At 40.2% G+C, this 15421-nt stretch overlaps 1 protein-coding gene across 2 annotated transcripts in view; it reads right to left on the reverse strand.

Annotated features, from left to right (window-relative positions):
• Positions 1-12424, reverse strand: part of trim67 (tripartite motif containing 67) — a 54530-nt gene extending 42106 nt beyond the window's left edge. For both annotated transcript variants that reach the window (XM_084952095.1, XM_084952094.1), the window contains exon 1: positions 11549-12424. In XM_084952095.1, coding sequence (XP_084808221.1) covers positions 11549-12346 — 798 coding nt within the window. In that variant the 5' untranslated portion in view covers positions 12347-12424. The remainder of the gene's footprint in view (positions 1-11548) is intronic.
• Between the last annotated feature and the right edge of the window lie 2997 nt (positions 12425-15421).

Below are 15421 nucleotides of genomic sequence, written 5' to 3' on the forward strand. Positions count from 1 at the left end.
AGGTTAAACATCTTATATCCTCCTAAAGCTTTGCACTCAAGTAATATCTTAGGATTTGGGAGATATTGTCTGGGAATATTATAACTGCAGTCATTTTAGCTTTTTTTGATAATCTTAGATTAACTAAATAAATACATGTCAATGTTTTGAGTTCCATCAAAAAGAAAAATGTTTTCCACCAGATTTATCTACATGCTCATTTTAAAATGTGTTTTTTAAAAAGTTAAGAATCCATCAAGGTTAACTCAGGCAGACTTGACATGTTTAAATGTAAAATTACACTGAACAGATATGGACAGAAACACAGTGCAAAGAAGAGAAAAATTCTGATAAATGAATGGTAGGTTTTATTGAGATTCCTCTTCAAATGGTTCTCTGGGTAAGGCTAAGCTTATCATTTTAGGACATTTCAGGACATTGCAGTGATTTATAGTAACTATAAATCACTGCAATGTCCTGATATGTACTGTACTACAAGTGTGTGTGTATGTGTGTGTAAGTGCTGTTGAGCCTGAGGTAAGAGATAAGCAGATCTGACCTGTCATGGTCGGCGAGCTGCCATCGCGAATGAGGTTAGTCAGACACGGCCAGTCGGCACAGATCTGTGCTCACTCTCATTGAATTACCTCATCAGCATCTCCAACAGAAGAAAGCAATTCTTTCTGCTGCCTAAACTAAAATCTTGTAACTGAGCCTGAGACACTGATTCAGATTTATAAGGTGTGTTAAACATTAGACACTCAGTGTCACATTAAGAAAAGCTCTGTCATTTTGTAAAGTGGCAGCGTGTGAGGTTAGCAGCTTTTTCTTACACCCAGGACTAATAGGTTTAACACCTAGCATCATCCTTAAAATCCATACACATTTTTTAAACTTTATTTTAGCTTAGATGTTTAATGAAATTACCTACTGAATCTCTATCTCATTTAGAAACTTTAGGGCTTCTTGTATCATTTTAGTTTAGTTTAGGTTTGAAGCATTTTTTCTAAGAAGTCATCAGCACTAAAAAGGAAATTTAGTAGATATTAGTTTAACAAAATGTGATAACGTCCTTTCTCTGTTGGCATAAGTCATGGCAAAAAGAGTCTCCCCTCTATGGTCTCTCACTTATAAATGAATAGTGTATCAGAAAGGTAACTGAAATTGAAACTCTGTTATAGCTCAAATGTCCTCCAACTGTGTCATTATAAGAGATCTAGTGTGCTCTCTCATACTAATCCCTACAGTTTTTATGAGTGGTGTATAATATGCTTGCTTTTAAGATCTTGCAAACGTTCAGTAAGTGCAGTACAACTATAAATGCAGAGGGTGAAAAGCCCCACAAAATACGGCATATGTTACAATAAACAGGCAGCCGGCATCTCTGACAGCGACGTGCTTGTCAAAATGTTTTGTCAGCATCCTGGCAGATGGAAAACAAGCAAGATAAAGTGTTTACTGCCAGTTATTAAATGATGTAACATGAGAGTAACTGAGAATTCTGATGAGAGGAGGAAAATCAGGGTATAAACTGGAGATGCTTTTAAAATCTGCTCGTGAATGTTAATGATTGATGCCCGTAGATAATCTGTAATAACACATATAAATGCAACAACACAATATGCTTTTATTCTTTCCTAGTGACTCATTTCTGAACTGTGTCACAATTCTGAAGTTATTCAGTCTGAAGCTTCTCAATATTAAACCAGGCACTGATGAGGTTTCCAGATGCGAGGGTCATCACAAACTCCCACCGACACAAACACGAGTCAGTTATATTCTCAGATATTATGCTGATTTATGGATGATGCAGCAGACCTGCAATGTAATACAACATATTGCAGATGTTCCAGAGGATAAAGTGTTTGTGGTTGCACAGACGAACTGTTTGCATTGTCAATCATGGTGATATCAGTGGTGTTTCGAATTGCTACACCAGAATAAATCGACATCATCATTTGCAGTTGGCCACTGCTCCTCTGCTTTTGTGTCACTACACACTGTGTAATACTAAAGTACAATTTTAGGCAGCTTTAAGATCTCCAGTGCCTATTTGTGCTTACTTACAGTTGGCATATGCAACACAAGCCTCGGAAAAGCCAAAAAGTAAAACTACAAAAGCAAAAAAGGTCTAAAAACATTCTGAAAATAAGCTCAGCAGCTGGAAGCCAAACAAACCACCAAACATTTGGCAGTGGTTCAGATCTCACCCCCTTGGTCAGGAATTAGCAATAGAAGTGAAAAATGTTCTACTTTCATTTTTTTAATGTTTCTGCTGACATTTTTTTATTTCTTTTGATGTGTCGTAAATTCTGGCTTTTGGAAATCTTTCAAACTTCCCCCATCACACTGGCACTGTCCATACTTTCTTCACTTTGCAGGAAAATATGACAGTAAGTCTAGCAAGCAATGATCTCCTCAATCATTTCAGGCTAGAGAGAAAATTCAAATGATTCCTGAAAGATAAGAGTTCTAATGTTTAATTTTATATCCAAATTCACTAAATAAATCCAGGTGGCCTGTACTTGAGTGATAAGGGGTTAATAAAACCTGCAGAGATGGGATAAAGCAGAGATGTTCATCATGTTAGTACCCTTCATTAATGCAGTCAGGGTAATGCAACTTTATACAAGTGTTATGACTCTCTTCCATTTCACTTAGATAGGGACTTCTACTGGCTGAATGTATGTATAACTAACACGGCTGCCAAGTGGAAGAACTTGATCAGATCTAGAGTTTAGATTTCTAGACTTTATTACTCAAACCACAATATCAAAAATCATCTAAAAGAATAAACATTTGATTAAGGTTACTGTGCAACTGTTTCCTCACCGACCCTTTTTAGCTGCCTACTGTACGTTACCTGAACCTGAAGCTTAACATCCTTATAACTAAAGAAAGATTTGAGGAGGCACAGACTGGTCCACTCTCTTCTCATCACAAATGGAGACAGGGTAGAATCTGTCTCCACCTTCAGGTTTCTGGGCACCCACATCTCCACCAGTCTCGCCAGGACCCACAACACCAACATCCTGGTAAAGAGGTCCAGGACCCTGGATCAGAAGCTGCTGCTGGCATTCAACTTCTCCTCAGTGGAGAGTTTACTCTCCTACTGCCTGGGTGTTTGGTACACAGGGGCCACAACTGAGAACAGTTCCTGTCCACTGTCTCAGGAAAACCAGGGACATCTCAGGTGACCCCTCGCACCCGTCCACCACCGTTTGACCCGCCTCTGCTCGGCGCCGCAGGTCAATCAGGTCCCACACCTCCAGACTCACTAACAGCTTCTTCCCCTGGGCCACTCGGACTGTCAAACACTATCCCCCCACACCCCACCGCTGCCCACCCACCTCACCAATCTAAGCCATGGTCTGAGTAACCCTCATCATTCAGGCCACTCACACACAGACTCTATTCAGACCAAGTCTTTTCTTTGCACAACTTCCAGCTTGTTCTCTAATGTGTGCCTTTCTCTTGATTGCATATATTTCTCCTGTTTGCTATTTATTCTTGCTGTCTACTATTCATAGTTTATTCCGGCACAGTTGGTGTGGAACACCCACAATTTTGTTGTACATGTACAATGAGAATAAAGGACTATTCTAGTCTAGTCTAGTCATGCTTTTAAAACTAAATAAAACAATCTTGACTGGTCCGTTGATCCATCCATCCACCCCGACATCCCTCTGTTGAGGGCTTTGCTGCTCTAGAGCAGTCACCTTACTTCCTCTTTTGCTCCCTGCAACAATTATTGGGTAAAACGTTTTTTATTTATGAACATGAATGTCAGATGCTTGAGAGAACAGATTCTGTTCTCATCAACTGCTACTTAAAAACAGTCGTTTGTTCATGAATCAGCCAGCACTTATTCTTTTTTTAACCTTAAAAATGGAAGTTGCAATCACTGAAAAACGTTTTGGTGAATAATGTGTTCAGAACAGCTTTTCTATTTTTAATACAATTTAAAAAGCTAAAGGTTTAAATCCATGTGTGTGAAGGCAGTAGTTTGACAAAATTGGGCTGTAAACAATAACAACAACTTAAGACCGAATGTTTTTTTTCTGACATATTCAGCAGATGATGACAGAAACATACATTTTAATGAAATGAATGCAGTGCAAAAACATAATCTTAAAAATGTAAAGCAGCATAATTGCAAACAGTATAACTGACTAAACAATGACAGACTGGACACCTTCTAAAGCTTCACACTTGAGATCTAAAAAGTTTTAAACAAGTCCCAGTAGCATGCCATTTAAGATAAAAATCCAGTGAACTGTAAGGGGAGGAAGATTTTTTTAACTGCTCACAATGCCAAGGGAGCAACGAAATCTCAGTTGTACATAAAGAGCCCACATCAATTACACCGATATTTTCCAAGAGACTCCCTGTGCATTGAAGAAGACATCTTAACATCTCAAGAACAATGAAGTTATTGTGATAAGAACTTCTTTGCCAGCATTGAGAAAGAAGCAAGCCCACACTAGAGAGAAAATGCAGCTACAGATGAGGCAGACAAGAAAAATACCATTTTGTTTAAGTACCTGACAGACACACTAGTCCAAACAGTCTTTTTTTTTAATTTCTAAAAGACAGTAAAAGATGGCAGACTGTCCAGACTGCAGCTGATAAGCTGGGAATGCTGCGAAGCAACAATCAAACACTGAAAAGCAAACTATATGATTTACAGTGTAAATCCAACTCTTTGCAACATTGTCTCTACTAAATTATTATATCTAACCTTTCTGCACATGCAGAGCATGCACTAACATGGGCAATTTATCCGAATGTTAAGTCTATACAAGCATGTCCTGCTTGTATAGACTGCTTGTGTCCTGCTTTATACATGGATATATCCAACCATAACTGAGGAAAGACTGTAGATTTGTGCTTTGGAACAATAGCAAAATGCTGAGGTTGGCAAGATTGCAAATTACATAGATCTAATTAGTAATATCTCTTATAAATCCAGTATAAATGCTGAGAGGCATTTTTTTAATGAATGCATCGTGTAGGAATCCCCGCAAACTCTTGCTCTTCTTTCCTCCTGAAGATATTTAAAGTTACGCTAAAGCTACATAAATATCACTTTTAAGTTGAGGAAATATTACAGTTGTTGTAGAGATATTTGAGCCACCTTTTGGCTTTCACTTTAATGCAAATTTACATTGCTTTTAGTGTTTGAAATGCCCTTTTGCACCCAGGAGTGATTTGTATGAGAGGATAACGCCTTAAGCTATGAGCTTGCAGCTTAGCCACATCCATAAACTATACAGACGTAAGACATAACAGCTAATTAGTACAAGTTACACATTAAGAAAATACTAGGATTTTACTGATCATCGTGGATTGTCTGGAGTATCTGAAAATACTCAAAAAGGGGACAACACAACAAACGTGGTCAAGAAATCCAGTTCAGTGACTTTAATTAACTGAAGTGAATTTTAGCAGATACCTGTTTGTTTGTTTTTTGTTTTTACGGCTGCTTGACTCGGCACACCTGTCAGTCACAGCAGTCATGCCCCTAACCCTTAACAAAAACCCGAGTGAGTGAGTTTAAAAGCATTCACCAATCATACAGGCTGCAAACATGCTTTTTCTCTGATTCACTTTTGGAGTATCTGTAAACGAAGCCATTAGATAAATCAGTTAAAACTACTGAAAGAAGGCTACAATATAAAATCGCATCATTTTATTAATATCTATAAAACCTGCCGTATTACTAAACTCTCACATGCCAAAAACTAAACATCATACCTTGTAGAATTATTGCTGTAATTACTTACACATAGCAGTGTAGCTCTTAAATGTGAAGTAAATACTCAACATACTTTAAATTCAGACACGGAGTCAGTGTAATTGCAGTTTCAGCTGCAGTTTTTATTCCTTACAAAGAATATTATGTGGAATAGACACAAAATCATAGATTTTTTTTATCGTAGTGAAAAATATTTAGCTCCCTGTTCCCTTTTAAAATGTAAAATGATCTCCAGACAACACTGCAAGGCTAAAACTTACACACAACACAAGAACCACTAAGCCTGCATTTCTGTTTTGTTTTTTTTTATAATTAACCCCAGCACCCGAGCTGCTCTTTACTGGACTCAGCTAGGTCACACTTACGCGTAAAAACCCACACAGACACACACACACACACACATATGAGCATGCATGAGTGTGTATGCGTGTGTTTTCTGCTTGAATGATGAGAGGAAACTGGATCAGTGTGCCTTCCCTGCATTCCCTCAGCTAAAGTTCATCCGCTTCACTTATGCATATTTATGCTTTCTGAATGCGTGTCAATATGTGTGTGAATATGTAGCAGTGGGATAGTCACCCCCTGAGGCTGCTGCTTGATGTACTTACTGTTTTATTTACAACAAACACAATCATGATCCAATAATTGTTTTTCTTGGCTTTCTCTCTACACGATAAACTGCGGGATTTATGAAAGCTTTAAATGCATATATGCTGCAAACACATAAAAAATGTAGCTGCGCTATGAATACTAAAGCAAAAAGCACAAATCCAAACGTTCACCCCCCTAAGGAATTTGGTCATGTGACATAGAGTTACTCACAATTTACAACTCATCCACCCAACCTTAATCATTTCAGCTATTCTATTCATTGTATTTTTGCCTAAGACACATCTGTGCAGCTACAAATGACACATATAAACTGACAGGCAGTCCATCTGTATTTAGCTTCGGCTGCACTGGACTAGCAAGGGGGGTCTTTAAACCCCAGTGGAGCAGGATTATTGATCCAAAAAGCAATCCTATCATCTGACCAGTTTAGGTTTACTAGTTTTACTTAGAAAATGAATTACTTTTTCTTTTTGCAGTTCAGAAAAATGTATATATGTATGTTGTATATTCCGTTCCACCATATCCCTGGAGATCCGGTGACTGTGGAGGCTATTTGAGTTCAGTGAACTCACTGTCATCTTCACTTTGAGATGATCTGACCTTTGCGACATGTTGTATTATCCTGCTGGAAGCAGCTAACAGAAAATGGACACGCAGTGGTCATAAAGTGCTGGACCATGGTTAGCAGAGATACTCAGCTCAGCTCTGCAGTTTAAACAATGTTCAGTTGGTACTTAGGGGCCCAAATTGTGCCAAGAAAATATCCCTCACACCACTGCACCAGCCTGAACCACTGATACAAGGTAGGATGGATTCAGGATGGATTGCCTGATGGTGGAATTGAACTCAGGACCTTCTTGCTGTGAGGCAATAGTGCTAACCACCATAGCACCATGCCACTGTGCTGCCCAAATTATTATATAATACATTTATAATACGTTTAATATTCCGCTTTTAAATTTGGCAAGTACAAAATTGGTTGCATGATCATGTAAGCCACTGCAGACAGACTTGCATGCAAAGCACGACACTTCGGTTAATCGATCAATTTGTCTACAACAGACGGCTAATTTCCTCAGGAAAGCTCTCTTTTTTTTCATAACGCCCACTGTCCTTATGGTGCACAGAAAGAGAAACCATGTGAATAAGAAGAAGACCGGAAAGAGAAAGAGATGAAGGATGGTAGGAAGCAGGATGGCAACCAGATCAAGATACGCCCACTGAAACAAAACAGATGAGGAGGAAAAATTATGCCAGAACAAAAGCCCACTGTACGGTACTGACCTCACTGAGCGACACTTCAACACTCAACAGCCATTTCAGGTCTGCAACAAAGACGCACAAGACGCTGCTTGTTCCCTGCTCACGTGTGGACCGAGAGAGAGGACGACAGCCAGTCATCGATCTCCTTCAACGTGAAGGACACCGTATTAACTAAGTGGTGGCCATCTCTTATTCATACGCCGCTCATCACTTATCGACACCCCCTCTCACTCCCGTAGTCTGATGGGATTTTCACGGTTCATTTATGGGACAGGATGATAGAGAGAAAGATGGAGGAAGGACGAGACAAGGTAGGGGAAGGTAAATGAGGGGGAGGGGAGAGTGTAAATAAGATACAGAGATGAAGAGGTAAAGTGAGGGATACAGGAGAAGGTGAGAGATGAGTGAAAGCCAAGAAGAGGCGAAGAGATGTGTGGCAGATAAATGATGAATGGAATGTCTGGAGGCTTCCAATCACACAAAAAACACAAGAGGCAGACTGAGAGATTAGTCCCAATGACCCACTTAGCAGGAGAGAGGCAAAAATGGCTTTTAGTTTACACAAATGAAATCGGAGTGTGAGGATGAAATGTTCTATTACTAACAGAAAGTAAGCTGAAATCTAAAAGGAGACACGGGCTGGATAAACATTCAACCCGTTATGGGCCTTTAAAAGTTGCTAAAACATTTTCTTAAAACTCCTTTACTTCCAGACCCTGAGGCCTTTTTTTTTTACCACAATGATAATTATCATAATGGTGATAACTATAAGACTAAAAATTTTGCCTCACGTATTGACAAATCCAACATTTCTTCAAAAACAATAAAAAAAATAATGACGATACATGAACTATAACAGACAGCACTATCGTTTAGAGTTTATAAAGTCACGTGACCGCGTAGCCCGAGAGGAATGAACCTCAACCTCAACCCTGGATTTTAAAATTAATGAAAAATGCCATTAGGAAATGAAATAATCATAAATCAGTTTAATCATCCATTAATGAAACCAGCAGGCGGGTTTGTTCCTCCTTTTTTGGCAGGCAAAGATGAATTTGGATAAGGAACAGTGTTGCAGGTTTTTAGCCAAACCTTGTCCCTTCTGATTGTAGAATGAATGAAAGTTTTACTCACATAAGATGAAGACGACTATCCAAATTATTACAAGCCAAGTTCAATGTCCTCCATTGCATTTTTTCACTAACAAGAAGTTCTGAATTACTGCAAACATGATCTGTTTGAATCACATTCTGACCCTAATGTCTAGGAGGAGAATGTGATGCAAAAGTCCTAATGTGTAACTTGGTCCTGCTTATTTGCAGTTTGTACATAAGAAATTGCTCAATTTTTCTGATACAGTTACAAATATTTGCAGAAACTAAGGTTAAGATAACAAACATTGTAATCTCAGTCTGCTTTCTGTATCCTGCCTTACAAATCCAACAATCCCTGATGGATTGCTGTACAGCAAAGCAGGGTTTTTACACTATAGAGGAATTGTTCCCCTCCCCGAAAAAAAACAAAAAACGTTTTAGCCAAAGCCAAAGGAAAATCACCAACATCCTAATCATTTAATTCCATCTATCCATCCATTTCTTTGCTTATTCAACACATTTGCTTATCAAATGGACAAAAACAACTGTAAAGTGGACTTATTGCATTTACAGTACATGTTTAAAGGAAAAACACAAAATGGGTTTAGAGATTTCAAAAATAAATGTTTAGGCAGAGGTAGAGCAAGCCATTGAAATTTTTCATTTAGTCAAAACAAAAAATACTATATTAAAGACACATGTAGACACCATGCCACACATTTTGAAGCTTTGAGTTTGGTATTTTGGTTTTCAGAGACTTGTTTATATGGATCTGTCTGAGAAATTGAGTATACAACATGCTGCAAGCCTGTTGCACACTACATCACACCCTGCTTTACCCTTTTTCTCAAAAAATTGATTAGAATTTACGAAATGATCACCGTGTGGTATTAAATAAGGCTTAAAACTACCAACTGAGACCGTAAAATTATCAGGAAAATTAAAAACTAATTCACGGATGACATAAAAAAAGGACTATTTTTTATACAATTAGACTTTCAAGAACATCCACCGGAGTTTCCCCCTGCTGGCCATCAAAAAGAATACAGGTTAACGATATTTCCACATTGACCTCACCTTTCAGAGCTGAATTTTCCATTCCTCTTTTATACACTTCTCAAAAAATGAAAGAAATTGGTTTTAATCTGAGTATAGCATCAAGTCAGTTAAACGTCTGGAATATTGATCTGATCGAGTAGCAGAGAGGGTTGCTAATAATTTTTGGTGTTATGAAATTATCACTAGGTGTGGGGCAACAAGGAGACAGCCCCCCAACCCACCTCCTCATCATTTCTGACTTTTTCTTCACTAGTTTTTCATTTGGTTAGAGTCAGTGTCACTACTTGTAACATGAGGCAGGTTAATCGTGAGCAAAGGTCTGGAGAAGCCGTGGAAACAATACGCTTGTTCATTGTTCAGCGTGACCAGTTTGGTGGTGGGTCAGTGATTTTCTGTGGCTTATAGAGATATTAGGAATAAAATTGTTGGAACCATTGTCAGACCCTAGACTGTGGGTGTAGTGGGTCCTGGGTTCTTACCTGTGCATGACAATGCCTCATGTGAAAATATGGAGGCAGATGCTGGAGAATTAAGGCACTGATACCACTGACTCACCCCCACACTCCCCTGACCTAAATCCAACAGAACACCTCTGGGATGCCTCCCAGATCTGGTATGAGATCCCCCAGGACACCATCCGTTGTCTCATTAGGAGCATGCCCTGACAAGGGTCGGGCGTATATAAGCACGTTGTGACTATACAAACTACTGCATACCATCTGAGTACCAAGTTTTGAAAAAATGGACTAACCTTTATTTTTACACTTTGATTTCTGAGGTGTTTTTGAATTCACTCCTCTGTAGGTTGATAAATTGAATTTCCATCAAATGACGTGGCATCCTTGCAATCATAACACTCTGTCCAGTCCATATCATTAGAGATATCCAGCATGATATATAGTACATCATCAGCTATCGTCAGCAGTCATGTTTTCAAGAACATTTCTCAAATATACATGTCGAGATTTTTAAAAATGGAAACATTTTCCTTCAGACTGAAGTAACTGCCTTAAATTTATTCCACACCAACAGACATGTTTTTAAAAAGTGTAGATATGCTAATTATTTACTTTATAATTCATTCTCTTGTCAGATTATAACCAGCCACAGACAGGGAAACATTTAAACTCATGACTTGAGCTTCCTCATCCCAGCGCCTGAGGAATAGTGATGACCTCCTCTGCCTACACTCACCATCCACATCATATATTTAAATATATATATATATATATATATATATATATATATATATATATATATATACATTGCAGTGCAGATGTGGGGCAGTAACGCTGTGCGACCCTTCATGTGATGACGCATGTTGCATTCACACACATACACAGTGCACACAGAAGCACACTGGGCTTTGACGCCTACAGTAATTATGTTCTGATGAATCACTGCTATTTCGTTTAGTTATTCCCACACACTCACACACACACACTCAGCACAGGATCACACATGAGTGTTTTCTGTTTCTGTGGAAAACATGATGAAGTATGAAGTACTTAGCAGTCATTTATAGATAGATAGATAGATAGATAGAAGAAAATGTTTGAGATGCTGATCATCAGTTCAGGCTCAGCGAGGGCACTTCAGGTAATGGCCTCTGGTAGCCTCTGTGTGTGTGTGTGTGTGTGTGTGAGAGAGAGAGAGAGAGAGAGAGAGAGAGAGAGTAATGAATCAGGTCTTTGGGATTCAATAGTCTAATTATTAGTATGAGCCCACTAACGGAACCTTACGGCCTTGACTCTGTGGATGTTGTGAGTGCGTGTCCACTCACTTTGTGTTGCTTCCACATCACGGCCAGCGGTTTGACGTCGTGCTTGGCGTGTTTTCCCTCCTCCAGACACTTCATGCACACGGGAGCCTTGCAGCTGCTGCAGTACATACTGAAGTTTTCCACTTCGTGATCCACGCACGTCGCCGGTTTCCGCGCGGTGGCGGGCGGCTGCTGACCACCGCCGCCTCCGCTAGCCCCCGCTCCTGCCGCCTTGTTTGGCGGCGGCACCAGTCGGTGCTTGGCGAGGGGACCGCGGGACGGGTGGCATCGCTGCTGGCAGGCGTTGCAGTAGTAGACGTCGCACTGCTCGCACATCACCGCCGCGTCCACCGGGTTGCGGTCGCACAGCTGGCACTTCACCGCGTTGGAAGATGAGGAGGAGGCGCCGCGGGTCTGTTGGTACCGCGCCACGATGGCCTCCAGCAGCCGGTTCCGAGGGAAACCCCGGAGCCCCCGCTCGTCCAGAGAGACGCTCCGGTGGCACAGCGGACAGGTGAGTGTGCACTGTCGGTGGGGGATCGCAGGCGGAAACACCCGCACCCCGTTTGGAGACTTGAGCTGGCACGGCGTGTAGGAGCCGTATCCGCTGTCCGTCTCGCTGTACAGACTCATCTTGTCCATGTCCAGGTAGTCGTAGTCAGAGCTGCCCGAGGCTCGGCTCTGCACCGGGGTCTCCCCATCCGGGGTCTGGACGGTGATGTTCCGAGCGCATCCCAGGCAGACGTTGTGGGAACACGGAAGCAGGATGGGGTCCTTGAAGAGAGACCCGCAAACGGGGCATTTCAACTCTTCCTCCATCGCTCCCGTCTGTGTCGGTGGACCGGAGAGGGGAAGCTGCTTCTCTGAGAACGCTCCAGCACCGAGTGACTGGACAGCTCCCCACGCTACTTTGCGCATGCGTAAAGAGGGGCGGAGATTGTGATCCGGGTTGACTGATCGAGCTAATTTGGAGGATTTGAAACGCCACAGATTTTAGATTATTATGGTTCGTAAAGAGGATCTGTGCTCCTTTTCTCAAATTACTTTGATATGACATATTTAAGCTAACGCTTCAGTTATGTAATTCACTTCTTTCTTCTTAATTTTGTCCACAACATTGGTTTATTTTCTAAGATTACTAGATAGAAAATGATAAGAAGAAGAATTTGATTCAATCCCTGCAATTTTGTAGTCTTTCTTTCTTTCTTTCTTTCTTTCTTTCTTTCTTTCTTTCTTTCTTTCTGTCTTTCTTTCTTTCTATTTGTTTTACCAAAAATGCAAACATTGAAATAAAAGGGGGGGGAATCGCTCCTTAAATGTGTTATAGCTGGTAAAAACTTAAACTTTCTTCATCTGAGCTTCTTTCTGCCAGTATACAAGGGCAGTAACTGCTATCATTATGTCAAATGATAATGCTGAAGCGGATCATTTATTGTGACTGCCTCTATACTCTGCATTTGTTCTGCCTGTTAGTCTGAAACAAATCAAACGTGATAGCAGAAGTACATGCAATCAATAAAAATGGATTAAACTAAGTTTAATAGGAGTTTCCATGCAGGCTCAAAATGGATGAGGGACCATCTGAAGCCAGTTCGATCCGGTAACCTTTGTGTTTTTTCACATTAGTCTTTTGTGTTAACTAAACATTTAATTGACTAGACAGCGGGCATGACTGAAGTCCCTTGGGGAGCAAGATTAATCCGACACACTGGGACAGCTTTTCCATTTATTAGCCCAATTAGCATCCCATTACCTGGGTTTCAGATCTGCTCTGCAGTGAAATGAGAGCGGGCATCTGCACAACCACGTTAAAGCAGAGATCTCTGCAGATGTGGAACATCCTGCAGTGTCATTGCCAAGCATAACCTTTAACTATCACTGAAGAGAACCTCCCTCCGGCATAATCCATCACGAGGATGTTTACTCTAAAAAATAGATCTTCAGTTACACATTTTTTCTCCAAGGAAGAAAAAAAAGGCGAGCACTACGTTCTTCTAACACTGCAGTCATAAAAGATTTTTTTTAACGTAAAATTAATCTGGGCTAAATTTTAAGAAGATGAATAACTTGCTTTAATTACTAAAATATAAAAATCTGATTCTTTTTTTGTACCACATGGGTGGGAATCATGCTATCAGACCTGGACGGTAGAGTGGAGAAGTGGTTTGTCTCACAGCAAAAAGGTTTGGGGTTTGAATCCACTATCCAATCTTCCTGAGACCTTCCTGTGTGGAATTTTCATGCTGAGTGGGTCCTCTCCGGGTACTCAGACAGGCAGTTAGTGGGGTTAGGTTGATTGGTGATTCTAAATTAGCTGTAGGGGTGAATGTGAGTGGTTGTTTCTTTGTGTCAGCCCTGCAACACCCCCGTGTTTTGCTATGTGGCAGCTGAGGCTCGAGCTTCCCTGCAATAAGTGGAAGAAGATGGATGAGTGGGTGGGAATCACCTTCAGCAGGTTTCTGTGTCTGAAAGAAATCTGCCTGCTTCTTCAGCTCAAACTTCAGCTATCACTTATTTCAACCACAGTACAGTAACAGTCAGTAGGAATATTACACTTAGATCTCTGTAGAAAGGAACTGTAGAGTTGAGGGTCTCTGTGGGCTGCTCACGTTAATCAACCCAGTTCATATTAGAAATCATTACTTGACCCTTTGTTAATATAAATGTTAATATAGGATTTACAGTTAAGGTTGTACTTGTCACTACAGAAGTTTGTTTCCCCCACTAAAAAGAAAAAAAATGATCTAAGTCAAAATTTTTGGTTTAATGTCAACATTTTGTGTTATTATCTCAAAATTTTAAGATAAGCAGGTCAAAATTTCACTTAATAGCTGAAATTTTGAGATCAATATCTTCGCAACACCATTTGCTGAAAAAGAAGCAAACTATTATCTGTTCGTCTCGTGAACTACGTGCTTTGTATTCACTTATAGTTTGACTGGTTGAATTCCCTCAAATAATCCCACCAGCCTGATGCCTCTTCCCTAAGCTGAGGCTTTCCTCGAGCCCTCGATCACATCAGTGATTATGATGAGATGAGTTGTGAAGCAGAAAGAACAATCATGTGCTCAATCGCATCTAAAAATATCGGCTGTCATGCTTTCGTTGACTCTGTGACTGTTGGGAAACACTTTAACAGAAAGAGGAGGAACTGCTCGTCATTAGGGTAGTGCCACCAGACTGGCTTTACTGCAGGAGGAAGAGCAGTCAAACAGATTTATGTTCACTGATGTTTCTTGAACACTTTGTCACTGTTGGATTTTAGGATGTTGCCCAGAAACTAAAGTTTAACACTTAAACTGTTGAGCTGTGTTCATAAATGCTTTGACTGCCAAAACTTGATCCAAGAAGCTCAAAAACTGAGCTATAATAAAATCAAATAAATTTTAATTTAATCCCCCTAATTCTAACGGCCACAAGAGGGCAATGTAGCGTAACCCAATGATCAACTCATTTTTTTTTGGTTTAATTTATTTTACATGCCATAAGGCTTTAGTTTTGCATAACCACAGAAAAATCAATGCAGCTGACATAAATCCAGCCCTTCTCTGTATCCATTAAGAAAATCAATCCTTTTTGACCTCCACTAAGTGTATCAAATAAGGTAGAATGGGGTCATATAGAAAAATCATGACTGGTCTGGCAAATACTTGTCTGAGCATGAGGATTATTAAACTACCTGCAGCACAGATTTCACAGTTATCAGCATGTTGAAACTGCAGAAATCTTTGGAGGTGAACAACAGCTGCTGCCTGATGCCTTGGAGCTCCAAGTTTGAAAACAGCAGACACACCTAGTATGTAGTATATGTCGACATCTATATAACATGGCATTACAGAGGCATATATATTCAAATGGCTGGGGCTGAAAAAGAAAAATGATTAGTCCTTCGAA

This window comes from Perissodus microlepis, chromosome 15, assembly GCF_051167445.1.
Source record: "Perissodus microlepis isolate ML-2025 ecotype Zambia chromosome 15, ASM5116744v1, whole genome shotgun sequence".
Classification (NCBI taxonomy): Eukaryota; Metazoa; Chordata; class Actinopteri; order Cichliformes; family Cichlidae; genus Perissodus; species Perissodus microlepis.